Source organism: Emiliania huxleyi, assembly GCF_000372725.1.
Source record: "Emiliania huxleyi CCMP1516 chromosome Unknown EMIHUscaffold_17, whole genome shotgun sequence".
Classification (NCBI taxonomy): domain Eukaryota; phylum Haptophyta; order Isochrysidales; family Noelaerhabdaceae; genus Emiliania; species Emiliania huxleyi.
The window spans coordinates 115,012-135,297 of NW_005200881.1; the positions used below are offsets into that span (position 1 = coordinate 115,012).

At 65.8% G+C, this 20,286-nt stretch overlaps 4 protein-coding genes across 4 annotated transcripts; 3 read left to right on the forward strand and 1 right to left on the reverse strand.

Moving 5' to 3' along the window:
- Window positions 1–151: 151 nt before the first annotated feature.
- On the forward strand, window positions 152–2,166 carry EMIHUDRAFT_449470 (hypothetical protein; the record flags this gene model as incomplete). The annotated part of the gene is made up of 5 exons (XM_005784374.1): window positions 152–787; window positions 921–1,025; window positions 1,401–1,543; window positions 1,814–2,037; window positions 2,120–2,166. The coding sequence occupies exons 1-5, from the start codon at window positions 170–172 to the stop codon at window positions 2,164–2,166; spliced, it is 1,137 nt and encodes a 378-aa protein (XP_005784431.1). The 5' UTR covers window positions 152–169.
- A 651-nt stretch (window positions 2,167–2,817) lies between these two features.
- EMIHUDRAFT_99009 (hypothetical protein) lies at window positions 2,818–4,587 on the reverse strand (the record flags this gene model as incomplete). Its single annotated transcript, XM_005784375.1, has 1 exon — window positions 2,818–4,587. One exon carries the CDS (start codon window positions 4,585–4,587, stop codon window positions 2,818–2,820), a length of 1,770 nt encoding a protein of 589 aa, XP_005784432.1.
- Window positions 4,588–6,409: 1,822 nt separating this feature from the next.
- EMIHUDRAFT_462681 (hypothetical protein) lies at window positions 6,410–8,376 on the forward strand (the record flags this gene model as incomplete). Its single annotated transcript, XM_005784376.1, has 7 exons — window positions 6,410–6,731; window positions 6,801–6,881; window positions 7,002–7,213; window positions 7,287–7,409; window positions 7,475–7,621; window positions 7,841–7,915; window positions 7,992–8,376. 7 exons carry the CDS (start codon window positions 6,410–6,412, stop codon window positions 8,064–8,066), a joined length of 1,035 nt encoding a protein of 344 aa, XP_005784433.1. The 3' UTR covers window positions 8,067–8,376.
- Window positions 8,377–17,394: 9,018 nt separating this feature from the next.
- EMIHUDRAFT_202534 (hypothetical protein) lies at window positions 17,395–20,012 on the forward strand (the record flags this gene model as incomplete). Its single annotated transcript, XM_005784377.1, has 6 exons — window positions 17,395–17,509; window positions 18,313–18,431; window positions 18,642–18,692; window positions 18,859–19,142; window positions 19,290–19,383; window positions 19,659–20,012. 6 exons carry the CDS (start codon window positions 17,395–17,397, stop codon window positions 20,010–20,012), a joined length of 1,017 nt encoding a protein of 338 aa, XP_005784434.1.
- Window positions 20,013–20,286: the final 274 nt, after the last annotated feature.

A 20,286-nucleotide genomic window follows, 5' to 3' on the forward strand; every position in this document is an offset into this window, starting at 1 on the left:
GCCAGGTCGTCCATCGAGTCGGTTGGCGCTCCCGCCTTTTAGCGGCTTTCTCTTTCTTTAGTTCGATGTTATGAAACAACGCAAGGCGGACATGGCATATCGCTCTCCGTTTGGTTTTCCGCAGTTATTTCTCCGGTTGCACGGTTCCTGCAGACAGGGCGCCTCTGCCATGACTGACGTCGCCGCCATCGGTCAAAAGCTGCTCCGCGCCTCTGCGCAGAACGACCTCGAGCAGCTCGACAGCGCGCTGCGCGGTGCCTCGCCCGACTATGCCAACGGCATCGGCCAGACCGGGCTGCACGTCGCCTCGATCCACGGACATGTCGAGGTCGTGAAGCGGCTGCTCAAGGCGGGCGCACTGGTGAGCTCGACCAACCGGTACGGCGTGACGCCGCTGCACTACGCCGCCGACAGCGGCAGAATCGAGGTTGCGAGGCTGCTGATTGAGGCGGGCGCCAACAAGCGGACGCGGGCGAGCAACGGCAAGCTCCCGGTCGACATGATCAAGGAGGATGCGGACTGTGCGGAGGAGCTTCAGGCGCTGCTCGGGAGCGGCTCGAACAAGCTGCACCGCGCCATCAAGGGGCACAACCTCGCGCTGCTCCGCCAGCTCCTCGAGGCGGGGAAGGAGGACCTGTCTGCCGTCGACTCGCGCGGCCGCTCTCCCTTCCACCTCGCCGCCCTCGCCGCGGTGACGTCGACCGAGGACCGCGAGCAGTTCAACAGCAGCATGGCAGCGCTGCAGGCCCTCGTGCTTGCGGCCAAGGCGCGCGGCGGCGAGGACAAGGCGCGGGCGGACACTTCCGAGACACTTCCGAGACACGGCCCGGACACGGCCCAGACTTTCCCCCGTCACCTCGCTCTCTGCGGGTGGCGAGGGGTGGCCGGTCCTCACGGCAGGCGGCCCTCCGGCGGCGCAGGTGCGGCGGCTGTGCAGCGAGGACTACCTTGACGACGACGGCTTCAGCCCTCTGCACGTCGTGGTGCACGCCGACTTGGTGGACGGGGCGGCGATGCTGCTCGAGGCGGGAGATGCAGCCGAGAGGAAGCCGAGAGGACGCCGAGATACGACCAAAAGAGAGGCAGCCGAGAGGAAGCCGAGAGGAAGTCGAGAGGCGGACCCTTCCACGGCCCTCCGTGCCTCCCTCGCAATCCTTCTCCGCGACCCTTCTCCGCGACCCTTCTCCGCGACCCTTCTCCGCGACCCTTCTCCGCGACCCTTCTCCGCGACCCTTCTCCGCGACCCTTCTCCGCGACCCTTCTCCGCGACCCTTCTCCGCGACCCTTCTCCGCGACCCTTCTCCGCGACCCTTCTCCGCGACCCTTCTCAGCGACCCTTCTCCGCGACCCTTCTCCGCGACCCTTCTCCGCGACCCTTCTCGACGACCCTTTTGTTGCAGGCGGGCGCCGACCCGAACGTGCAAACCTACCCGGAGTCGGACTCGGAGTACCGGTCCGGCCAGTGGGGACGGACTCTCGCCGACGGGACCAAGGAGATCCTGTCTGCGCAGTCCGACTGCTCGTCGCTCCACATCGCGCTCGGGTACGACGACCCTTCCGAGGAGATGGTGCGGCTGCTGCTCAAGCACGGCGCGGACCCGAACCTGCGCGACATGCAGAGCCGCACCGCGCTGCACATGGCCCTCGACTTCGAAGAGGAGCGCGGAGGCGTCCAGCTCCCCCTCGCCGAGCTGCTGCTGCAGCACAAGGCGCCCGCCCGCCAGGCGGCCGGAGCGAGACCGACGCGAGACGAGCCGAGGCCGAGACCGGTTGTGGATTAGCGACCGTAGGCGGACCCGTCGCTCGGGTGCAGCGAGATCGGGATGGACAATGGCTGCATCCACGCCGCCGTCAACGCGGGCGATGTCGAGGCGCTCGCGCTTCTGCTGCGGCACGGCGCGGACCCGTCGGCGGCGGGGAAGGGCGGCTGGACTCCGCTGACGCTGGCGGCGCGCTCGGGCAAGACGTCGGCGCGGGGGGGAGCTGCCCTCGCCGCGCCAGGCGGAGGACGCCCCTTCACTGCGGCGCTGGGAGTAGGTTGTCGCTCCCCTCCTCGCCGCTGGCGCCGACCCCGACGCCGTCGCGCCGGTGGGCAAGAGCGCGCGCGAGATCGCGACAGTAAACAAGCGGGCTGCCATCCTCCGGCTCTTTGGCGAGGAGGCGTGAGGGATTGGGGGCGGCTGCTGAGGCTCTGGAGGAGGGCGCGCCGAGGTGCTGGAGGCGTTCGCGGCGGCGTAGAGGCGTATGCTCGAGGTGTTCGAGGCGTTGGGTGGGCATGCTTTCCCCCTCCCCTTCCCTTTCATTACTGAAGCGCAGACGATTCGTATGTCATCGTGGAGAGGTGCGGCGATGACCGCGAGTTGCGCGTAGGTGTTGTGCGCCCCGGGATAATTTGCAATCGCGAGAGGAAGCGCCTTAGCGTCGCGGACGCGAAGCCCTGCCGGCACACAGTGGACGCTCACACTCTGTCTGTGAAGACTGAACTGTGCAAAATCTATTTCGCACTCTGCTCTGGTTTCGCGGTCGCGCACACCGCACTGTTGGACTGTCCTAAAGCCGTAGTCTGTACACAAATCACAAAATATAATTGAGCGGCTGTGCGGGCTGCGTCGGTAAGCAAAAGCCAAAACCCAAACACCCGGGGCTTCGGGGATACGGACCCAAACGGAAGTACACGGAACCTTTGGCAACGCGCGCGGGCGCCTGAATCCTGATTTTTTCTCGCTCTGCGCTCCATCCTCCAATTACAATCCGATCTGCTGCTCCGTCCCTTTCCGCTCGGTCGCGCACGTGGATCGTGCGCTCCGGCTCGCTCCCTCACGACCCGTAGCAGTGCAGCTCGTCATCTCCCTCGCGCAAGATGGGCAGAGCGTTCCACGTCTGCAAAAAGCCTAGCGCTGCCTCGAGCGGGCGCGCGACAAAATCGCGCGTGGGGAAGGGCGCGAGCGCGAGGTCGGATGGCTGGCACGCGTCCGCGCCGCCATCGCCCGCGGCGACGACGGTGCACGAGCCTGCGCCGCCCGCGCCGCCCTCGACGAGCCGGATGGTGCGACCCTTGGCACTGGTGCGCCACCGCTCGTCGCCCGTTGCGTTGGGAAGCGACGTGTACGTGAGCTCGAAGGGATCGCCGTGCGCTCGCGCGTCGCGCAGCAGGCGGCGCACCTCAAAAGCAGGCAAAGTGAAGCGCACAAACGGCGCGTCGGCCGCCCGGGGCGGCACGGCGAAGGGACCGACGATGCGTGAGACGGCCGAGTTGAAGTGGCGGCCGCTGTGGTTGGCGGCGGCGAGCAAGCGCACGGTGCCCGGCGTGAGGATCGCAGTGAACTCGCTCGGGTAGAGCTCGTTGATGTGCGAGGAGGTGGAGTGCTCGATGCGCACAACGCCACCGCTAAATGGGTCGTCTCCCACCGCCCACCCAGAGTACCGCCACGTGTGCAGCAGCGAGGTGGGCACGCGCAGCAGGTGGTTGGTCCCGCCCTGCATGCGCAAGTTGGAGAACATGTTGGGCGTGTTGATCTCAAGCGTGCCCAGCACGACGGCGGCGCAGCACCACAACAGGCACAGCAGCGTGAGCACGTGCACCAGCGGCGTGGGCGCAGGCTCCGCTGGCACGTCGGCGCGCGGCGTCCGGCCCTCACCGAGCCACAGCGCGCGCACAAGCAACGCCGAAAGGGCGCAGTGCGCGACTATGTGCCAGTCGACAGCGCACACATCGGTGGATCGCAACGCGTCGAGCGGTGCGGCGGTCCACTGCGCCCAGCTAGCCGGCTGCTGCGCGGCAATGGTGAGCGCTAGCACGGCCGCGCCGACGGCGACGTACACGCTGCCAACGAGCGGGTGAGCGCGCACCTCGTAGATCGCAGCAGCGCTGCCGCGAGGCGCAAACCAGACGTAGCGCAGCGCTGCCTTGTGCGAGAAGGCTGCGATGTTGTTAGGTGGCGGGGTAAGGTCGATGCCCACGTGCAGTGCCGTGGCGAGCAGCACCCCCGCAGTGCCGCAGCGGGGCGCACGTGAGCAATATGCGCGCGCGAGGAATAGGACGCCCACACCACACTCGACGATAATGGTGAGCGCCGGCGCCGCGGCGATGGCGGCATTGGTGAGCCCGGGCGTTAGCATGTGCGCTGGCACGTAGGCGTCGAGCAGAGAGGCAAAGTAGAGGGAGGCGCAGGAGTACCTGGAGTCCAGGAAGCTCGAATTGATCTTCCAGAAGCCTGCGAACCAATAAAACCAGCCCATCATGCGCCGCATAGACTGGCCGAGCGGGACGCCGTCCGCAGCCTTGTTGCCATCCGCGATCATGTGCAGGACAACCGCGAGATCGGTGAGCGCAACCATGAGCTCAGAGTCCCACGTGAATGGGAGATCTGAGAGCCACCACACGATGCGGGTCCCAAAGGCTAAGATCGCGAGGCTAGAATTCTGTGGGTAGGCGGCGGCGGCGAGCCAGAGCACGAGCATGCCGACCTCCGACGGCCCACGCGCCGCCAAGCTTCCACGAGTCAGCTCGGGCACCATCGATAGGCCGCTCAGGAGCGTGTAGGCGGCGAGCGGACTGATGAGCAGCTGCGCGTTGTCAGGCCGCATTGTTTGCCTACCTATCCCCCCCAGGTCTGGCTGGCGGCTGGGCGCTGGGCGCCCGCTGGGCGCTGGGCTGGCTGGGTCTGATAAGGCGGGGGGGTACAGGTATGGCTCGAGGTGGGTTGCGGGATCGTAGCATACCATACCCGGGAAAAAGTTGGAACCCAGCGGGGTGCAACTTTACACAAAAACAAAACCACGGAAACCAAACGCACAAGCACAGTCAGTCGAGAAGGGAGAGAGAGACAGCAACGACAGTCAGAAGTCAGCGCTGGGTCCCAGGAAGGCGTGCGACGACGGCCTCTAGTGTGAGCTATAGCTAGTGAGCTCATACGCACGCCGCATATCGCGTATACAGCTAGTTAGGAGCCGACCGACCCTCGCGTCCGGTGCTCACCGACGGCTGACTCGATTTCTACTCGAATTCTTCTACCCCCACGACTCGGAACGCGAATGTGACAGGACCATCGGGTCCTTCAGCCACCAAAGCGGGATCACCCGAGAGCAGCTGAGCCTGCCTCTGGCCTCGCCTCCCTCTCCTTCAGGCATTCGTGGCATCCTATGGGTCGTCCAGAGTATCGACCTCTGGCGAGTCAGCCAGTCACTTGATGACACCATGAAGTAAGCGATCGCCATCTCGCTGGCCTCTCCGCAGGCCCCCCCGACCGCGTCGAACTCATCGGCGCGGGCTCTCTCGGCTACGGGACCGGCCCCAGCTTCGGCTGAGGGCTGACAAGCTGCCGAGCCCAAGTCACTGTGAGAGTCGTGATTTCTTGTTGGTTTTCTAAAATCTCTCTCCGACGGCCGGGTGGGCCACCCTGGTACCTGCTCCCTGGTCCCTGCAACTTTTTAGTCTTTACGAGAAAATCCCGGCAGATCCCCCGGGTCATTCGTTTGAAAAAGAAATCGCGCCCCCGCTCTGCCACTGTGGCCCGGGGGTATCCAGTTTCGCACGCCCCGTCGCCCCCCGAGGTCTCTTGGGTCGACCTCGTTTTGTACTCAAAGTTTGAAAAACCGAGCCGCCGGGTGCCCCGCAGCGGCCCCTCGCTGGGCCAGAAGAACCGGTCCGCGAGTGCTCCGCAGCAACCTCGCTGAGCCAGAACGTCGGCTCGCGAGGTGGGGTGCTAGTCTGGGACCCATACGTGGCAGTTCCCTTGCTCCAAGCGCTTGCGCTTCGGCGGTAGTGATCTAATCACCCGAATACCACGTTCGGATCGCTCCTCATCGCAAATCCTGTCAGCAGTTCACCCTCGGGTATGTTCGTTAGAGCTACATACACTGACTGAAAAAGATAGCCACTCAAAATCTCCTCAATCGCAAACCCTGTCAGCAGAGTCCTCCTACGGGAATGTACGTAAGAGCTACATACACTGAAAATGATACCGAGCCACAACCCAACTACTCGAGTACTCAGGACGACTGTAATGCCCCATCGCTCATCTTCCAATCTGTTGCGGGCGGCCGCCGCGAAACGCGCGCCCTCCCCCATTACATCGCATTGGCGTGCGTATCCGCTACACGCCGCTTCGCGAGCTCCCGGGGCGCCGCTCCGCGCGAGCGGGATGCTGAGCGAGCAGTGGGAGACTGGCTTGGAGGACGAGCTGGTCGAGCTGCACCTCGAGCGCGAGCAGGCCACACCACCTCCTCGCCCGGCTATCGGCCCAAGCGCCCGGGCAATCCGCTGGCGACCGAGCTCGTCACAAGCAGAGACGTGCCTCACGGCCCAGAGGCGCAGGCGGCGTTCAAGCCGTGCCCTTCCGACTCGGACACTAAAAAAGAAATGGCCGCTTGTCCCGCGCTCGTCCCACCCTGGGTGGGGGGTGTGCGAATGGCCCTCCGTAAGCTCACGGCTCAACAGGTCCGCGAGCTCGCCCAGTCGTCGCTCCTCGCGTGCGGCGCCTCGCACCTCCAGGCGTCTGCCATCGCCGACATGCTGCGCGCCGCCGAGGAGGACGGCTGCAGCTCGCACGGCCTCTTCCGGCTGCCAGCCTTCCTCGAGGGTTGCGCTGGAGGGAGGGTCGACGCACGCGCGGTGCCGGTGGTGAGCAGCCCGCTGCCGGCGGTGGTGCGCGTCGACGCGCGGGGCGGCTTTGCGCAGGCTGCCGAGGCGGCGGGCCTGGCAGAGCTGGTCAGCAGGGCGAGGACGCACGGTGTGGGTGATATGCGGCGCGGCCAGGGCCTCGATGCCTCGTCAGGTGAGGGCGCGCGTCGCTCGCTAGGCGTGGCGATGATGGGCGTGGCCAACGCGCGCGGCATGTCCGGCGCCATGTGGTACCCAGCCGAGCAGCTCGCGATGCAGGGCAGCCGCTCCTCTCCTCTCCTCTCCGCTCCTCTCCTCTCCTCTCCTCTCCTCTCCGCTCCTCTCCTCTCCCCTCTCCTCGTCCCAAGGTACCGCACAGCCGCCCGAGCCTCCTCGGCAGGCGTCGTCTCCATCGTCTGCCACAACTCCCCGCCGTACGTGGCCGCGGCGCCGGGCAGCGCCCGCCGCGTCTTCGGGACGAACCCGATGGCGTTCGGCTGGCCGCGCGCGGGCGGCCTGCCGCCGTACGTCTGGGACCAGGCGTCGAGCGTGATGGCTCGCGGCGAGATTGAGGTGCACCAGCGGGACGGGCGTCCGCTGCCGCCTGGCGAGGTTTGGGGGCGCCGGGCCCGTCCGGCGGCGGGTTGAGCTGCGACCCTGCTGAGCTGGCGGGGCTGGTCGACAGGTGGGCGTCGGTCCGTCCGGCGAGCTGAGCTCGGACCCGGCCGCCATCCTCGCGGGCGCGCAGCTGCCGTTCGGGAGGCACAAGGGCGCCAACCTCGCCGCGATGATCGAGCTGCTCTCTGCGGCGCTCTCCAGCAGCGACCTCATTAATCAACTAGTTAATTATTAATTAATCAGCTGATTAATTAGGCGCTCTTTGGCAGCGACCTCGCCGTCGGCCAGCCAGAGGGCGCTCCCTTCGACACCTACTCGCGAGGGACGTTCGTGCTCGCCATCGACCCTGCCAACCTGCGGGAGGAGGGGAGCGCGGCAGAGCAGGGCGAGCAGCTCTTCCAGGCACTTCCTAGACACTTCCCAGACACTTCCCAGACACCTCCGAGACACCTCCTAGACACTTCCTAGACACTTCCAGGCGAGCAGCTCTTCCTGGCGCGCGCCCTCCTTCCTCTCTCCCCTCTCTCGCTCTCCCCTCTCTCGCTCTCCCCTCTCTCGCTCTCCGTTGCTCTCCCCCGCCCTCCCGCCCTCATGACCCACCCCACCCCTCGCATGCCGCAGGCGCTGCTGGGAGGCGCCGCCGACGCGCGCCTGCCGGGAGACCGGAGGCGGGAGCACCGCTCTCGCGTGGCGGCGGTGAGTCTGGAGAGAGGGCGGGGGCAGCGGGTGGTCGATCTCGCCTGACGCCGGCCGTCTTGTGGCCCTGCTGTAGGGGCGGCCGATTGAGATCCCGGAGGAGCTCTACGCGCGGATCGGCGAGCTGGTCGCGGCGCACGCCACCTCGTGAGGTGCGGTCTCCGCCGAGCGTTGAGGACGATGGGGCCCGTCCTGGCCGAGCTGGCCGCGGCGTACGGTGACGAGCCAGGCCATTCCGTCGGCGCTGTTGGCCGACGGCTTTGCCAACCCGGGCGCCGGCGGGTTGCCCTTGCCGCCTGAGCCGAGTCTCGTGAAAAGGCGGCTCTTTTTTGGTTTTGCGGGACCCGAGTGCCGAGACGCGAGAGAGGCCAGTCGCCAGAGGCGAGAGGCCGGCCCGCGCGCTTGTGCGCGCCAAAAATTGTGTGTGTGTACGTGTTTTGCAACCACTTCTTCTACTGCTGCGCGCGCGCTTGACTGTACGGCCTCTCATCCATCGATCTCCACGACTCCACCAGCACCACGTGAGAGCTGAGCTCCGCATCTCACTCCTCGTCCGGCTTCAGCATCCACGTGCGCCATCCCGCGCGCTTCTGGTCGCGCATCTTCTTCTCCGCCTCCAGTCGCGCCGCCGTCGCAGGCTCCGCCTCGCGCTGATCCGCCCGCTTCCTCGCCACTCTCGCCTTGCGGCGGTCGGCGTCTAGCTTGTTGGCCAGCGCGGCTCCTGCGCGTCCCTTCTCCTCCACGAGGGCATCGGCGGCGGTCGCGGCCTCAAAGACGGACGCAAGCGCCTGCTTGGCGCCGTATCCCACAGCGAGCACCGCGAGGAAGGCGTAGTAGTAGTCGGTTGCGTCTGTGTTGAGGTTGAGGTTCTCGACGAGGCCGGCGAGCAGCAAGGGCGACGGCAGCGCGGAGGCGGCGGCGAGCGGAGCAGCCGGCACGGCGTGTGGTGCAGGGAGCACTATTAGTGGCAGCAATGGCTTCAGCACTGCCGCGGGAAGCAAAGCGATGGCGAAGATCATGCGAACTAGCAGGTTGGCTCGCTAGTCGCTCGCCGGGCCCGCGCAGCACGCGCGGGCCTTTTTTGTGGTCGGATGTTGGTCGTCTCGAATTTGATCGTGGGCAGGGCGTGAGGAAGCTGGACTGCTCGGTCGATGCGAGCCACCAGCTCGTGAGCGACGGGCGCGCCGGGTTCCTCGGCGTAGGCTTGGGCGTGGTGAGCAGCGCCGGCGAGAGAGGGACGGCATGCGGCTCCCAAACGAGCCGCACGGGCTTCATCTGGGCCGCCGAGGCCACCTCCTTGGTCGCGGTGGCGGGCGTGAAGGCGAGGTGGGCCGAGGCAAGCGCTGAACGTGCCGTGCCGCCTTGCGCCCCTGAGGAGGGACGAGTGTGTGGGGTGCCACGGGCGGGGGGGAGCGGTGAGAGGAGAGCGGTGGGCACCCCCACGAGGGGCTGCGCGGACGCCGCCTGCCCCCCCCAGCCCGCCACTGACGCTGTGGGGGCGGTACGATCGAACGCGCTGGTCGGGCGGGCCGTCTGAGTCGCCCAAGCGGTGCTCTGCCGGCCGGTGGACGCGAGGGTGGCCCAAGAGGGCTCAAAGTACGGAGCCGATACCCGGCCGTCCCGGACGCCTGGCACGCGGGCCAATGGTCCAGTCCTGTGCATGGCTGGAGCGAAGGAGGGAGAGCTCAGGAGGGCGACGGGGCAGGGAAGGGGGCGATGCGATGCGGCGAGGTCTAATCGGCGGCGTGGAGAGAGGAGGTGCCAAAAGGCGACTATAGAGAGGCCTCTACGGGTGATATAGTGCGCCATGCCGGCGGGAGAGGTCTCTCACCGCCCCCCGGGCCGTCTCGAAGGGCCGTGCAGCCCACGCCACGAGGCGCTGCTGGCGGGAGCCTGGAAGGACTTGGCCTCGTTGCACCGCGCCGCGTTGATTCGCGACCACCGTCGGCCGCGGACGGCGTCGGCGTGGCGGCCGCGGGCGCTCGCGAGACGCGCCGCTCTGCGCTGGTTCGGTTCGTTCGACTCGTTGTGCCGCCCCACGCCCGGCGGCCGCGGGTCCCAGAAGTGGTTGCGCGGGCCTCTTCCTGGCGGCCGCGGGACGGCGTCGGGCACGTCGTCGGTCGCAACAGATGCGCGGCGAGCCGCGGCACGTCGTTGCTGGCGCTGGTGGTTTGAGGTCGGCATAGTCAAGAGCAAGGTGGACGAGTCGAGAGCTTCACCTGGTAACAGGAAGAGGGTAGGACTCTGACCTGTTCCGACCTTGATCCGACTGTGATCAGACCATACGTGAGTACAGACCTGTTCAGACCGTCATCACTTTGATTACGGTCGGATCAAGGTCCGATCACGGTCGGAACAGATGGGGCCCGTGGTGACGGCCCTATTTCCGGACCTTGATCCTTTCGTGATCAGCCCATGTTCCGACCATGCTCGAACCTATGTTCCTTCCGTGATCGGACCATGTTCGAAGAAGCGGCCCCGGCCCAGGCCCCGGTCGCCCCGGCCGCAACGGAGACAACACTCGACGGCGAAGACGACGATGCCTCCGGCCCGTCCATACTCCTCCGTGCCGCGGCCGAGATGATTGTAGACGAGGCGGAACGCCACCGCCACATTGACGCAGCCGAGGCGCTGCTCGGGCTAATTCCAACTGTGGACCTGGAGACCAGCGTCATGGGCGTTGGCGGCGAAGGAGAGGAGCCTGCCAATGAGGTCGGTGCTGGCGGCCCTGCGCCCGTCATTGGCGAGCCAGACGCCGGCCCATCACCGGGCGGGGAGGCGCCGAGGCTTGGCCTGGGGCGTGCCTGGCATGTGTGTTTTGAGGGCAGGTGGTGGCAGTGGTCCGAGCTCGTCCGTGCGCTTGACGGGTACATAAAGATAGTCGATCGCGGGCGCCACTCCCGCTTCTGGAACGGCATGGCCGGGCACTATCAAGCACCTGCTGCACAGCCGGCGGCTCTCCTGCCTGAGGCGGCTCGGCCGCCGCCGTCGTCTCGGCCGGCTTGTCTCTTCCCTCCTCAGCCGCCTCCGCATCCGGCGAATGCCCTGGTGATGGCGACGTGTCCGCCTCCAGCGCATTCTCCGGCCGCGCCGCCGACTCCGGAGCCGCGGCCTCCGCCGCCTCCTCCGCCTCCTCCTCAACCACCTCGGTCGCCGCCGCAGGCGCCTCGGCCGCCGCCTCCGCCTCGGCCGCCGCCTCCGCCTCGGCCACCGCCTCCGCCTCGGCCACCGCCTCCGCGCCCAGCGGCAGCTCGTCGCCGCCGGCAGCGTCCATGCCGAGAGGCGTGGCGGCGGTCAGAGTAGGTCGCAGACGAGACGTCAGGGGACGCACGCGAGAGCGAGCGACGTGACTGTGAATCGGCCGTGAACACTCCGACACACCCCGACCCTGTTCCGACCGTGATCCGACCTGATCCGACCGTACTCGAACAGCGGTCAGCGGCGGCGGCACCTAGGGGATTTCCAGACCATGTTCCGCCCCTGATCCGACCGTGATCCGACCATGATCAAAGTGATGACGGTCTGAACAGGTCTGTATTCAGCTTCGGTCTGATCAAGGTCGGAACAGGTCAGAGTCCTACCCTCTTAACAGGGTGCCACAGTTGTGCGGAAAGTGGGAAATATATCTCTTTGATTTAAACAAAAGAACTCTGTCTCGCAGCAGACAGGCTCGGCTTTTAAGAAATGAGCAGGTTTGGGGGGCTCAAATTGTCATTTAAGAGATTGCAGGCACGGGGGGAGCCGCGCGCGACAGCTCTCTTTACGTTTTGTGTCCTGTTTTTTTTTCTCGCCGCGGGCAGACGTGCAAACTGTGGCACGGTTTGCCTCATTGAGCACCCTGAGGAGGCTGAAGGAGGCGGCGATGCAACCGCGAAGCGACCTCTGCAAAGAGAAGCCGCGCTTCGGCGCGTGCTAACATGAAGCCCGAATTAAGCTTTGTGGAAGGATCTTCTGTGCTTTCTTCTTCTTCTTCCCCGATTGCGCGCAGGAATGGATTGTACTCAAGTATTTTTTTTGTACTTAGTCAAGTCCCAAAAAAGAGCAGGCGGACATCGCTTCCAGGGAGGGGGGCGCACTTCTGCTCACGCCCCACCCCACCCCTAGCATGTGGTGAAGGCGCTGGGGGGGTCGGGACCCCCCCCCTAGCATGTGGTGAAGCCTCTGGGGGGGTCGGACCCCCCCCTAGCATGTGGTGGGCACCCCCCAGCAGTTCGTGGGCTAGGAATAGCCGCCAGAGAGCCGATTTTGCCCCCAAAATTGTGAAATCGTGGCTGAAAGACCAATATCTTGGAGAATCTGACCAGTCTCAAGGCTAATGTAGCTCCAAAAGATGATTTTCCCCTCGAAAATGCTGCGAAATGAGGCGTAAAATCAAGGGCCCGGAGGGTCTGACCACGAGTCTCTGGGGGGGTCCTCGGCCACGACCCCCCCCCTAGCATGTGGTGAAGGTGCTGGGGGGGGCGGGACCCCCCCCCCAGCATGTGGTGAAGCCTCTGGGGGGGGTCGGACCCCCCCCCTAGCATGTGGTGTGAGCAGAAGTGCGCCCCCCTCCCTGGAAGCGATGTCCGCCTGCTCAAAACCCACCCAGTTTTTTTCTACTTGACCACCACACTCCACATCCACACAGGCTCGACGATGGCAGACACCATGATCTCTGACCGTGAGCAGTGCGCTGATGCGCTTCCCTACCTCACCACAGAGCTTTCTGCTGGCTTTCTGACCTCGACTTGACTCCTCTCCCTCCTCTCTTCTCTGCACACGCCATGGGATACGGGGAAATGCCGACGTCACCGACGTCACCAACATCGACGCCCTTCCCGCTCAATGAGGCGGACGTCCCGAACCTCTCGGACCTCACCATCAAGGTCCCTCCATTGCTGGACATTGGAGAGCTTCATCTGGGCCTTCTCAGCCCTATCTCACAGAGCACTGTGGATGAGGCGGTGTTGCAGATGTTGCAGATCGAGGATTCGGGCGACCGGATTCTCGGCCTTGCCAAGAATAAGCTCCCTGCCACCAACAGGAAGAGGAAGCGCGACCACCCTCCCGCCCCCAACCCTCACCGCTTCATCGACCGGGAAACCGAGGTCCGTGAGTATCTCGAGACCAATCCGGAGGGCCACTGGTCAGATGCCTTGTCCCCCGAGCAGCTGATCGCATGTTGCCCGAATGCGACCGACGATCAAGTCATCTCTGGGGCATTTACCTTTGCCGGTGAGGATATCAATGGCAACCCGCTATGTAGACGCTTGACTTTCGTTGGCTCCGCGCTCAAGAAGCTGTCGCTTGGCGAAAAAATCCTTCACGGACTGGACCTTCCGTGGGGTGTGGATTTCTCAGAATTCCAGAAAAAGGCCAAGGAACGATTCCCGGATGAGCAATCACGATTCAACTTTTGGAAGAGCTGTATCGACGAGGTTGTCCAAAACCAACTCACGGATGAGGCAAAGAAGAGTGCCAAGAAGGACTTCAGGGGGATCCCCTGGCGCTTGAATGCTTATGTGGATGCTCTCCAGGTACGGGGTCACTTTGCTCCATCCCGCGCTAATGGGTTCAAGGGCGGCGACGAGTGCTCCATCCTCATGCACCGGGACCCCCCCACACCATGGACGGTGACCAAGCGCCCCCCCTCCCCCTCATCTGGGGAAGACGAGGGAGACTCCTGGCTCTTCTTTTCTTCGTCAGATGAAATCGCGTCACTCTGGAGCGTTTCACAGAGCCCACTTCCTGAGGGACTCAGGGGGGCAGCTTTATAAAAAAAACAGTTGATTAAGGCAGCAGTCGAAAACCTCGATGTGAGGGCGCGCTTGAGGGGACCCGGTGCAGGCTCGGCCGGCGAACACACCACACACACCTTAGGTCTTCCCGCACCGGCGACTGCCACTCGCCTGAGCGACCGCCAGCAAGCTCGAGTAGCGTGCGGTTGCGCCGCCTCCCCTCCTTACTTGCGTCCCGTCGAGTGCCTGAAGGAATTCTGGTGGTGTCAGCGGTGAAAGAGTCAGCACCTTGAGCTGGTCTTCGGGCATGGCAGCAGCTCTTGCTGAGCAAACACTTTCTTCGAGTCCGACCACCTCCAAAGTCGCAGGCTTAATCGCGACGCTGCCAGTTCAAGGGCAAGCTCTGGGTGCCCCGACCACGGCCAGCAGTAATCGTCTGAGGCGTTCGACTGACCACGTCGCTTTGTGGTATCGTGGCAGTCTGGCGGCGCCGGTCCCTCGAAAGGCAGCTCGCCGCGCGTGGCGACCTGGCGCAGCACCGTATTCCACTCATCGACGAGTCGGCGCAAGGAACTGAACCTCGCTGCAAAGCAGTTGTCGCCCCCAACGAACGCGGTGCGCGGCCAGAACGCCAGTTTGAGGTGATCACGATAGACCTCGTCGGTCGCAACACGTGCCAGCTGATCCCACCGCCCCTCGGTTCCGAAGCAGCTGTCGACTGGGCGCCGGAGGCTATCGTTCATCGACGCTCCGTATCGGCACGATGTTGGCGCGATTGAGTCAGGGCGCATGCGGACCGCCACATCGTATTGCACGCCGCGGCGGGACGCCATGCCCAACCCTATGTCGATGCTGCGTCGCATGAGCTGCACCGCATCAATGCAGACCGTGGTGCCTGGCCAGAACTTTCTGAGGTGCGTACCTGAACAAAGAGGCACTTGCGCCGAGGCGTTTCGCACGCGCACACCAACGGGAGCTAAGAGCTCAAGTAAGCGCGTGTGACACTCTTCAGTGAGCGCCGGTGCATGCAGACGCTGCTCACGATCCAGCCATGTGCTCCCGTCGATCGCATCCCAGATAACGAGGAAAACATCGCAAACTGCAAAACGACGCCTGCACAGCGCCACCTGCGCTGCGAGACCCTGAGCGCACGACGGAATGCACGCGTGTCGCGCGTGGCCGGCAATCACTAAAGCTGCGCTGAGACTGTTCTTCAGAGTGGAGGCAGCAGGAGAGCTTACACGCGTTGTAGACATGCCGTGAAAGCTGGGTAGCACCGCCGAGAGTGAGCTCGTCAGGGCCTCTGCTGAGCGCAGCAGCTTGTGCGAATTGCCACCTTTCAGCTGCGTGTGCACGGCCTGTGCAGCGCCAAGCGAGACGGCCGTGCTTCGCATGGCACAGGCCACGTCTTCGCTCGACTTGCACTGGCGTCTCGTGCGCAGGATGGCCGGCATGCAGCACTGATCTGGCCCGCCGGGAGCAGCGGAGCAGGCAAAACAAGTCTGTGGCGAATTTCTTCTTCCTCCCCGTCTCTCCTCTATATATACCTCTGTGCCGCCTCTCTGTCAGCAAACCACACTGGACCTTACAACGTGAGAGAGCTCTCACGCCGCGCGTAGGGCCCCTAGGGGCCTAGAGAGCACAACCCCCTCTCTCTTTTCTCCCAGTAAGCTAAAAGTACGTACAACGTCGAGAATATCGTCAATCGTTTTCGCTTTGGAACGCGCAGCCATATGTCACATGCATACCAAGGTAGAGTATCTGAGGGGCTGTTCTGCAATACCTACCTTAGACTTTTGCGTTGGGTCGATATTGAGAATATTTTGACCACACGGCTAGACGGCGGATGCCAAAAATCGCTCCAAAGTGCCAAAACGCAAAAGTCTCCCAACCAGGGCTGGTGGATTAACGTTAACACGGTGTTCAAACTTTAACGGTTAACACCACAGCCGTAGAGGTGTTCAAACGTGTTAACTCGGGAGGTGTTGACACGCTCCGTTAGATGCGGGCGAGTGGCTGGCGCGAATTATTTGAAGGAGCGCTACTCGAGTACCAGAGTCCAGAGTTGTCACGCCGGCCACGCACGGCACACGCCCACGCGCTCGCTGGGCGGTGCTGAGACTGGCCGCAGCGCGATGAACGGCTGAGGGAGGGTGTAGAGGATGTAGAGTGTAGAGCGCTGTAGAGCTGTAGAGATGTAGAGCGCTGGAGAGCGCTGTAGAGCTGTAGAGCTCTACATCCGCCGCGTGACGATGCGCCTCCGTTGTACTTGTAGAGCGATGTAGAGCGCGATTTTGCTGCAGAGTTTGTTGTAGAGGGCCGTGGATGTAGAGGATGTAGAGCGAGGCCAGGAGCGAGGCAGGAGCGAGGCAGGCGGAGCGACGGAACACGTCGGCGTCTTTTGCCCCCCTCTCTGTCTTCGGTTTTAGTCCTTCTCGGTCCATTTCCGTACCGCACTCGCCCCAAACCAAACCCTGACCAAACCCGAAACCGAGTCCCTTGGGGCAAAAACCCTTGTGGCGTGTGCGTCGCGCAGCGGAGCGTCGCTACCACGCTCGAGGCAATGCCGCTCGCCTCTTCCCAGATCGACGCCGACGCGCTGGCCGCCTCCGCATCCACCAACGGCTCGCTCGGCGTGTGTGCTGGGCTCCGCAGCAGCGGCGTCGATCCGGCGTCAGCCGAGAGCTTTGGGATTCTCTGCCGAGACGATCGAGGGGTCCCGTACCACGCGGAATCGACCCTATCCCGTCCGTGCTCAAGTGCTCAAGACAGAGGAAGGGAGGGCGTTGGCCGCCTGTGCCAGCTGCGGCTGCGTGTGGGCAGAGCACCAGAGCTGCTGCCAGCAAGAGGAGTGTGAAGAGCTCACTAGCTAGAGCTCACACTAGAGGCCGTCATCGCATTCGCCCTGGGACCCAGCGCTGACTTCTGACTGTCGTTGCTGTCGACCCCTTTCTCGACTGTCTGAGCTTGTGCGTCTTGGGCACTTGGAGCACTTGGAGTGCAGTCATTAGCCTCACATCCAGGGCGTGCTACCCAACGCGGCCAAAGGATATCCACCTCGAGAACCTCGAGAGCACTTGAGAGAGGCCGTGCTTCTGTTTTTGAGAGAGATTTTTAGCAATACCAAACAACTCTAACACTCACACGTCATATGGGGCCTGGAGCCCTGTCCACGCGCGCGCGAGACGTGCAGACAGGGTTGCCAGGTGAGAGCGAATGGCGCGGTTCACGTTTGTTCTGTTTTTGTGAAGAGTCACTCCCCAAAACGCACCGGCCGCAGCTGAGGCAGGTAAGTAAAGGCGCGGTGTGCAACAAGACGCGATGGACGCCTTTGGCGCCTTCTCAAAACAGGACTACCGCAGTCTCGGAGGAGAGAGAGACCCCTCTCTCTCCACCCCCATCGGCGGCATTGGTGGCGGTGGCGGCTCCTCCGCGGCCGGCTTTGGCGGCGCAGCGCCGATGGGCATTCGCGCGAGTGGGGTGGGGAGCCCGGGCAGCAGCGGTCCGATGTCACCGCTGCAGCCGCCCGTCCCCAACCCCGCCTCCAGCTTCGGCGCGATGGCGCTCCCTCCTCGCATGGGGGCTGGCTTGGGCCGCCCAATGTCGGGTGGTGGCGGCGGCGCTCCTGGCATCGGCAGGCCTCCGCACCTCGGCGCGTACGCGGGCGGCGCGGGCGGGCTTGCCTTCGCGCCGATGGGGCCCGTCGCGATGGGCGGCGGAGGCCTCGGCGGCGGCATGGGAGGCGGCGGCGTCGGCGGAGGGATGGGAGGCGGGATGGGTGCGTATGGCGCTCCCGTGCCCGACTACCCCGACTACCGCGGCCTCGCGGGCGAGTTCGCGCTCGGGGGCGAGTACGGCGCGATGCGGCCGGCTGACGGTGGCATGCTCGGCATGGGCGGCGTCGGCCGCTGGCCCGGCCCCCTCGGCGCCAATCCCCTGGGAGGAGGGTCGCGGCTTGGCGACGGAAGGGGCGGCGGCGGGCTCGGAGGTCTGGGCGGCGCGGGAGGGCTGAGCGGGATCGGGGGCGGCGGGCTGGGAGGAGGGCTGCCGGGCGGACTGGGGGGGCTGCCGCTCTCCCACTCGCGGGCCGTCTTCATCTCGATGCTGGCGCGCCGACCCCGCCACACCGGGGCTCTGTTTGAATGCCACACTCTTGCGGCACCCTTTCCCCCACGGCGCTGTCCACTCGCACCCATACGGCCTGCCGCCGCCCGACGACCCCACAGACACGCCCTCTCTGCGGCGGCGGCCGCCGCCCTCTCCCTCCTCGCCCGCTCGCCTCCCCCCCACCCACCCACCCACCCACCCCCTCCCCGTGCCGCCCTCCTCAGCCGCCAAACATCTCCTACGAGGAGCTCTGCTCGGCCGTCGGCGCGACGCTAGATGCGGAACCGTACACGCATCGCTTGCACACCGTCACAACCACCGCCCACGCCACCGCCGCCCTCGCCGCCCTCGCCCTCGCCAACGCCGCCCTCGCCAACGCCGCCCACACCGCCTCCGCCCTCGCCACCGCCGCCGCCGCCGCCGCCGCCCTCGCCACCCTCGCCCTCCCGCCACCGCCCTCGCCGCCTTCCACGCCCCGCCTCCCACGCGCCGCCTCCCACGCCCCGCCTCCTCCCTCCGAGCAGGCGAGTTATATATATATATATAGTATATACGCCTCGTCCCCCCGAGCAGGCGAGTACGGCCCGCTCGAGTCAGTCAAGATCATCCCCGACAAGCGGCACGGCTTCGTCAACTTCGTCGACCCGGCAGACGCACTGCAGCTGATGGCCTCCACCGGCCAGCAGGCGCTCGTCTTCTGCTTCTTCTCATTAGTTATGGCTCTTCTTGGCATCCCTCCCTGGGCCAGCAGCCTACCTCCTTCCCACGGCCGGCCACGCCACAGCCACGCCACAGCCAGGACACGTCCACGACACGGCGTTGAACTCTGCCACTGCCGCGCGCAGCAGACACCGACGCGCCATCCGCGACGCGTCCGACACGTCTTCGCCCCGTCGCCTCAGGTCCCTCTGCGCGGCAAGCCGACTCTGCTGCAGTGGGGCAAGGCGCGGCCCGTGCCGAACGACCTGATGCAGGCGCCGGAGATCGGCCGGAGGGAGGGAGAGACAGCGACAGCCCGCATGAGCCAGCGACAAGCCCCCCCGCCCCCTCCTCCCCCTCCCCCCCCAGGCAATCCGCACGGGAGCAACCCGCTCCATCTACGTGTGCAACGTGCCCGAGGGCGCGTCGGAGGCGGCGCTCACCGCGGTCTTCTCCCCGTACGGCGAGCTCGAGTCCGTTCGGATGGTGCCCAAGAAGCGGGCCGCGTTTGCTAACTACACCTGCGTCGCCTCCGCCATCCAAGCGCGCGAGCGGCTGCACGGGCGGGCGAGGCCGGCGCCGTTTGCAGAGGCGGCGGCGGCCGAGGCGGCGTCGGGCGTGCCCGGCTCGGGCAAGCCGCTGCTCATCAACTTCACCTCCTCGCAGCAGAATTGCATGCGCGCGCGCAACGGGCGGCCTCCGCCGTGGCACGGAGGCGCTTACTTTGAGAGGCCGGCGAAGGGGCGCGGGTGGGGCGGCGGGCGCGGGCGGGGCTTCTTCGGTGGCGGGAGGGGAGGGCCGAGCAGCTACGGAGGGAGCAGCTACGCCGCCTCGATCCCCACCCGGTCGAGAGGGCTCTACTTCGGCTCTCTGCCCGACTCTGCAGGGCTGGCCGAGCTGGCGTCGCTCGTCGAGCGGTACGGCGTCGTCGAGTCGATGCGGCTCGTGCGGCCGAAGAGCTGCGCCTTCATCAACTTTTTCCTGGAGGCCGCCGCACCGCACCAAACCTCCGCGCCACACCTCCTCCACCGCCACACCCTCCTCCACCCCCACCACCGCCACCACCGCCACACCCTCCTCCACCGCCACACCCTCCTCCACCCCCCCCCACCGCCGCCGCCGCCACCGCCGCCGCCGCCGGCGCCGCCGCCGGCCTCGGCCCTTCCTCGGCCCTTCCTCGGCCATTCCCTCGACCCTCCGCCCCTCTTCCGCCCTTGTAGGACGTCGCCGTGGCCGTCCTCGAGCACCTCTCGAGCGACGAGGGGCGAGGGCTGCTGCTCAACGGCAAGCGGCTCACCGCAAACTACGCGAAGGCGCGCGCGCCCACCGGCGAGCAGCTGGAGCAGTACGAGGGTGGCGCGCGGCGCAAGCTGCGCCTCCGCTTCCGCGCCGCCGCCCCGAGCGAGAGCGAGGTCAAGGCGGCGCTGGGCAAGGCGGAGGCGCTGGTCTGCGTCGGGGAGGCGGAGGCGGGCGGGGAGGGCGGGGAGATCCTCCAGGTCGACTTCGCCTCCGTCAGTGCGGCGTGCGCGGCGAAGGAGGTGAGCCGGGGGGGGGAGGGGGAGGCGCGGGGCTGAGAGGCCAGACGTCGTGTGCGGGTCCAGAGGCGGCGCTCGGGGGCAGAGACGCGGGGCCAGACGCGCCGCTTGGCCCCGCTGAGCACGCCCTCGCGCCCCTGTCCCCAGGCGCTCGAGGAGGGCGAGGGCGAGGGCGAGGAGGGAGGAGAGGCGGGCAGCGCCGAGGGCGGCGCTCAGCCGACCGCAGCCAGCAGGCGCGCCCCCCGCACCCTCCACCCGCCCTTCCTCTCCTCCCGCCTACCCTCCTCCTCCCTCCTTCGCCACCTCGAGACCT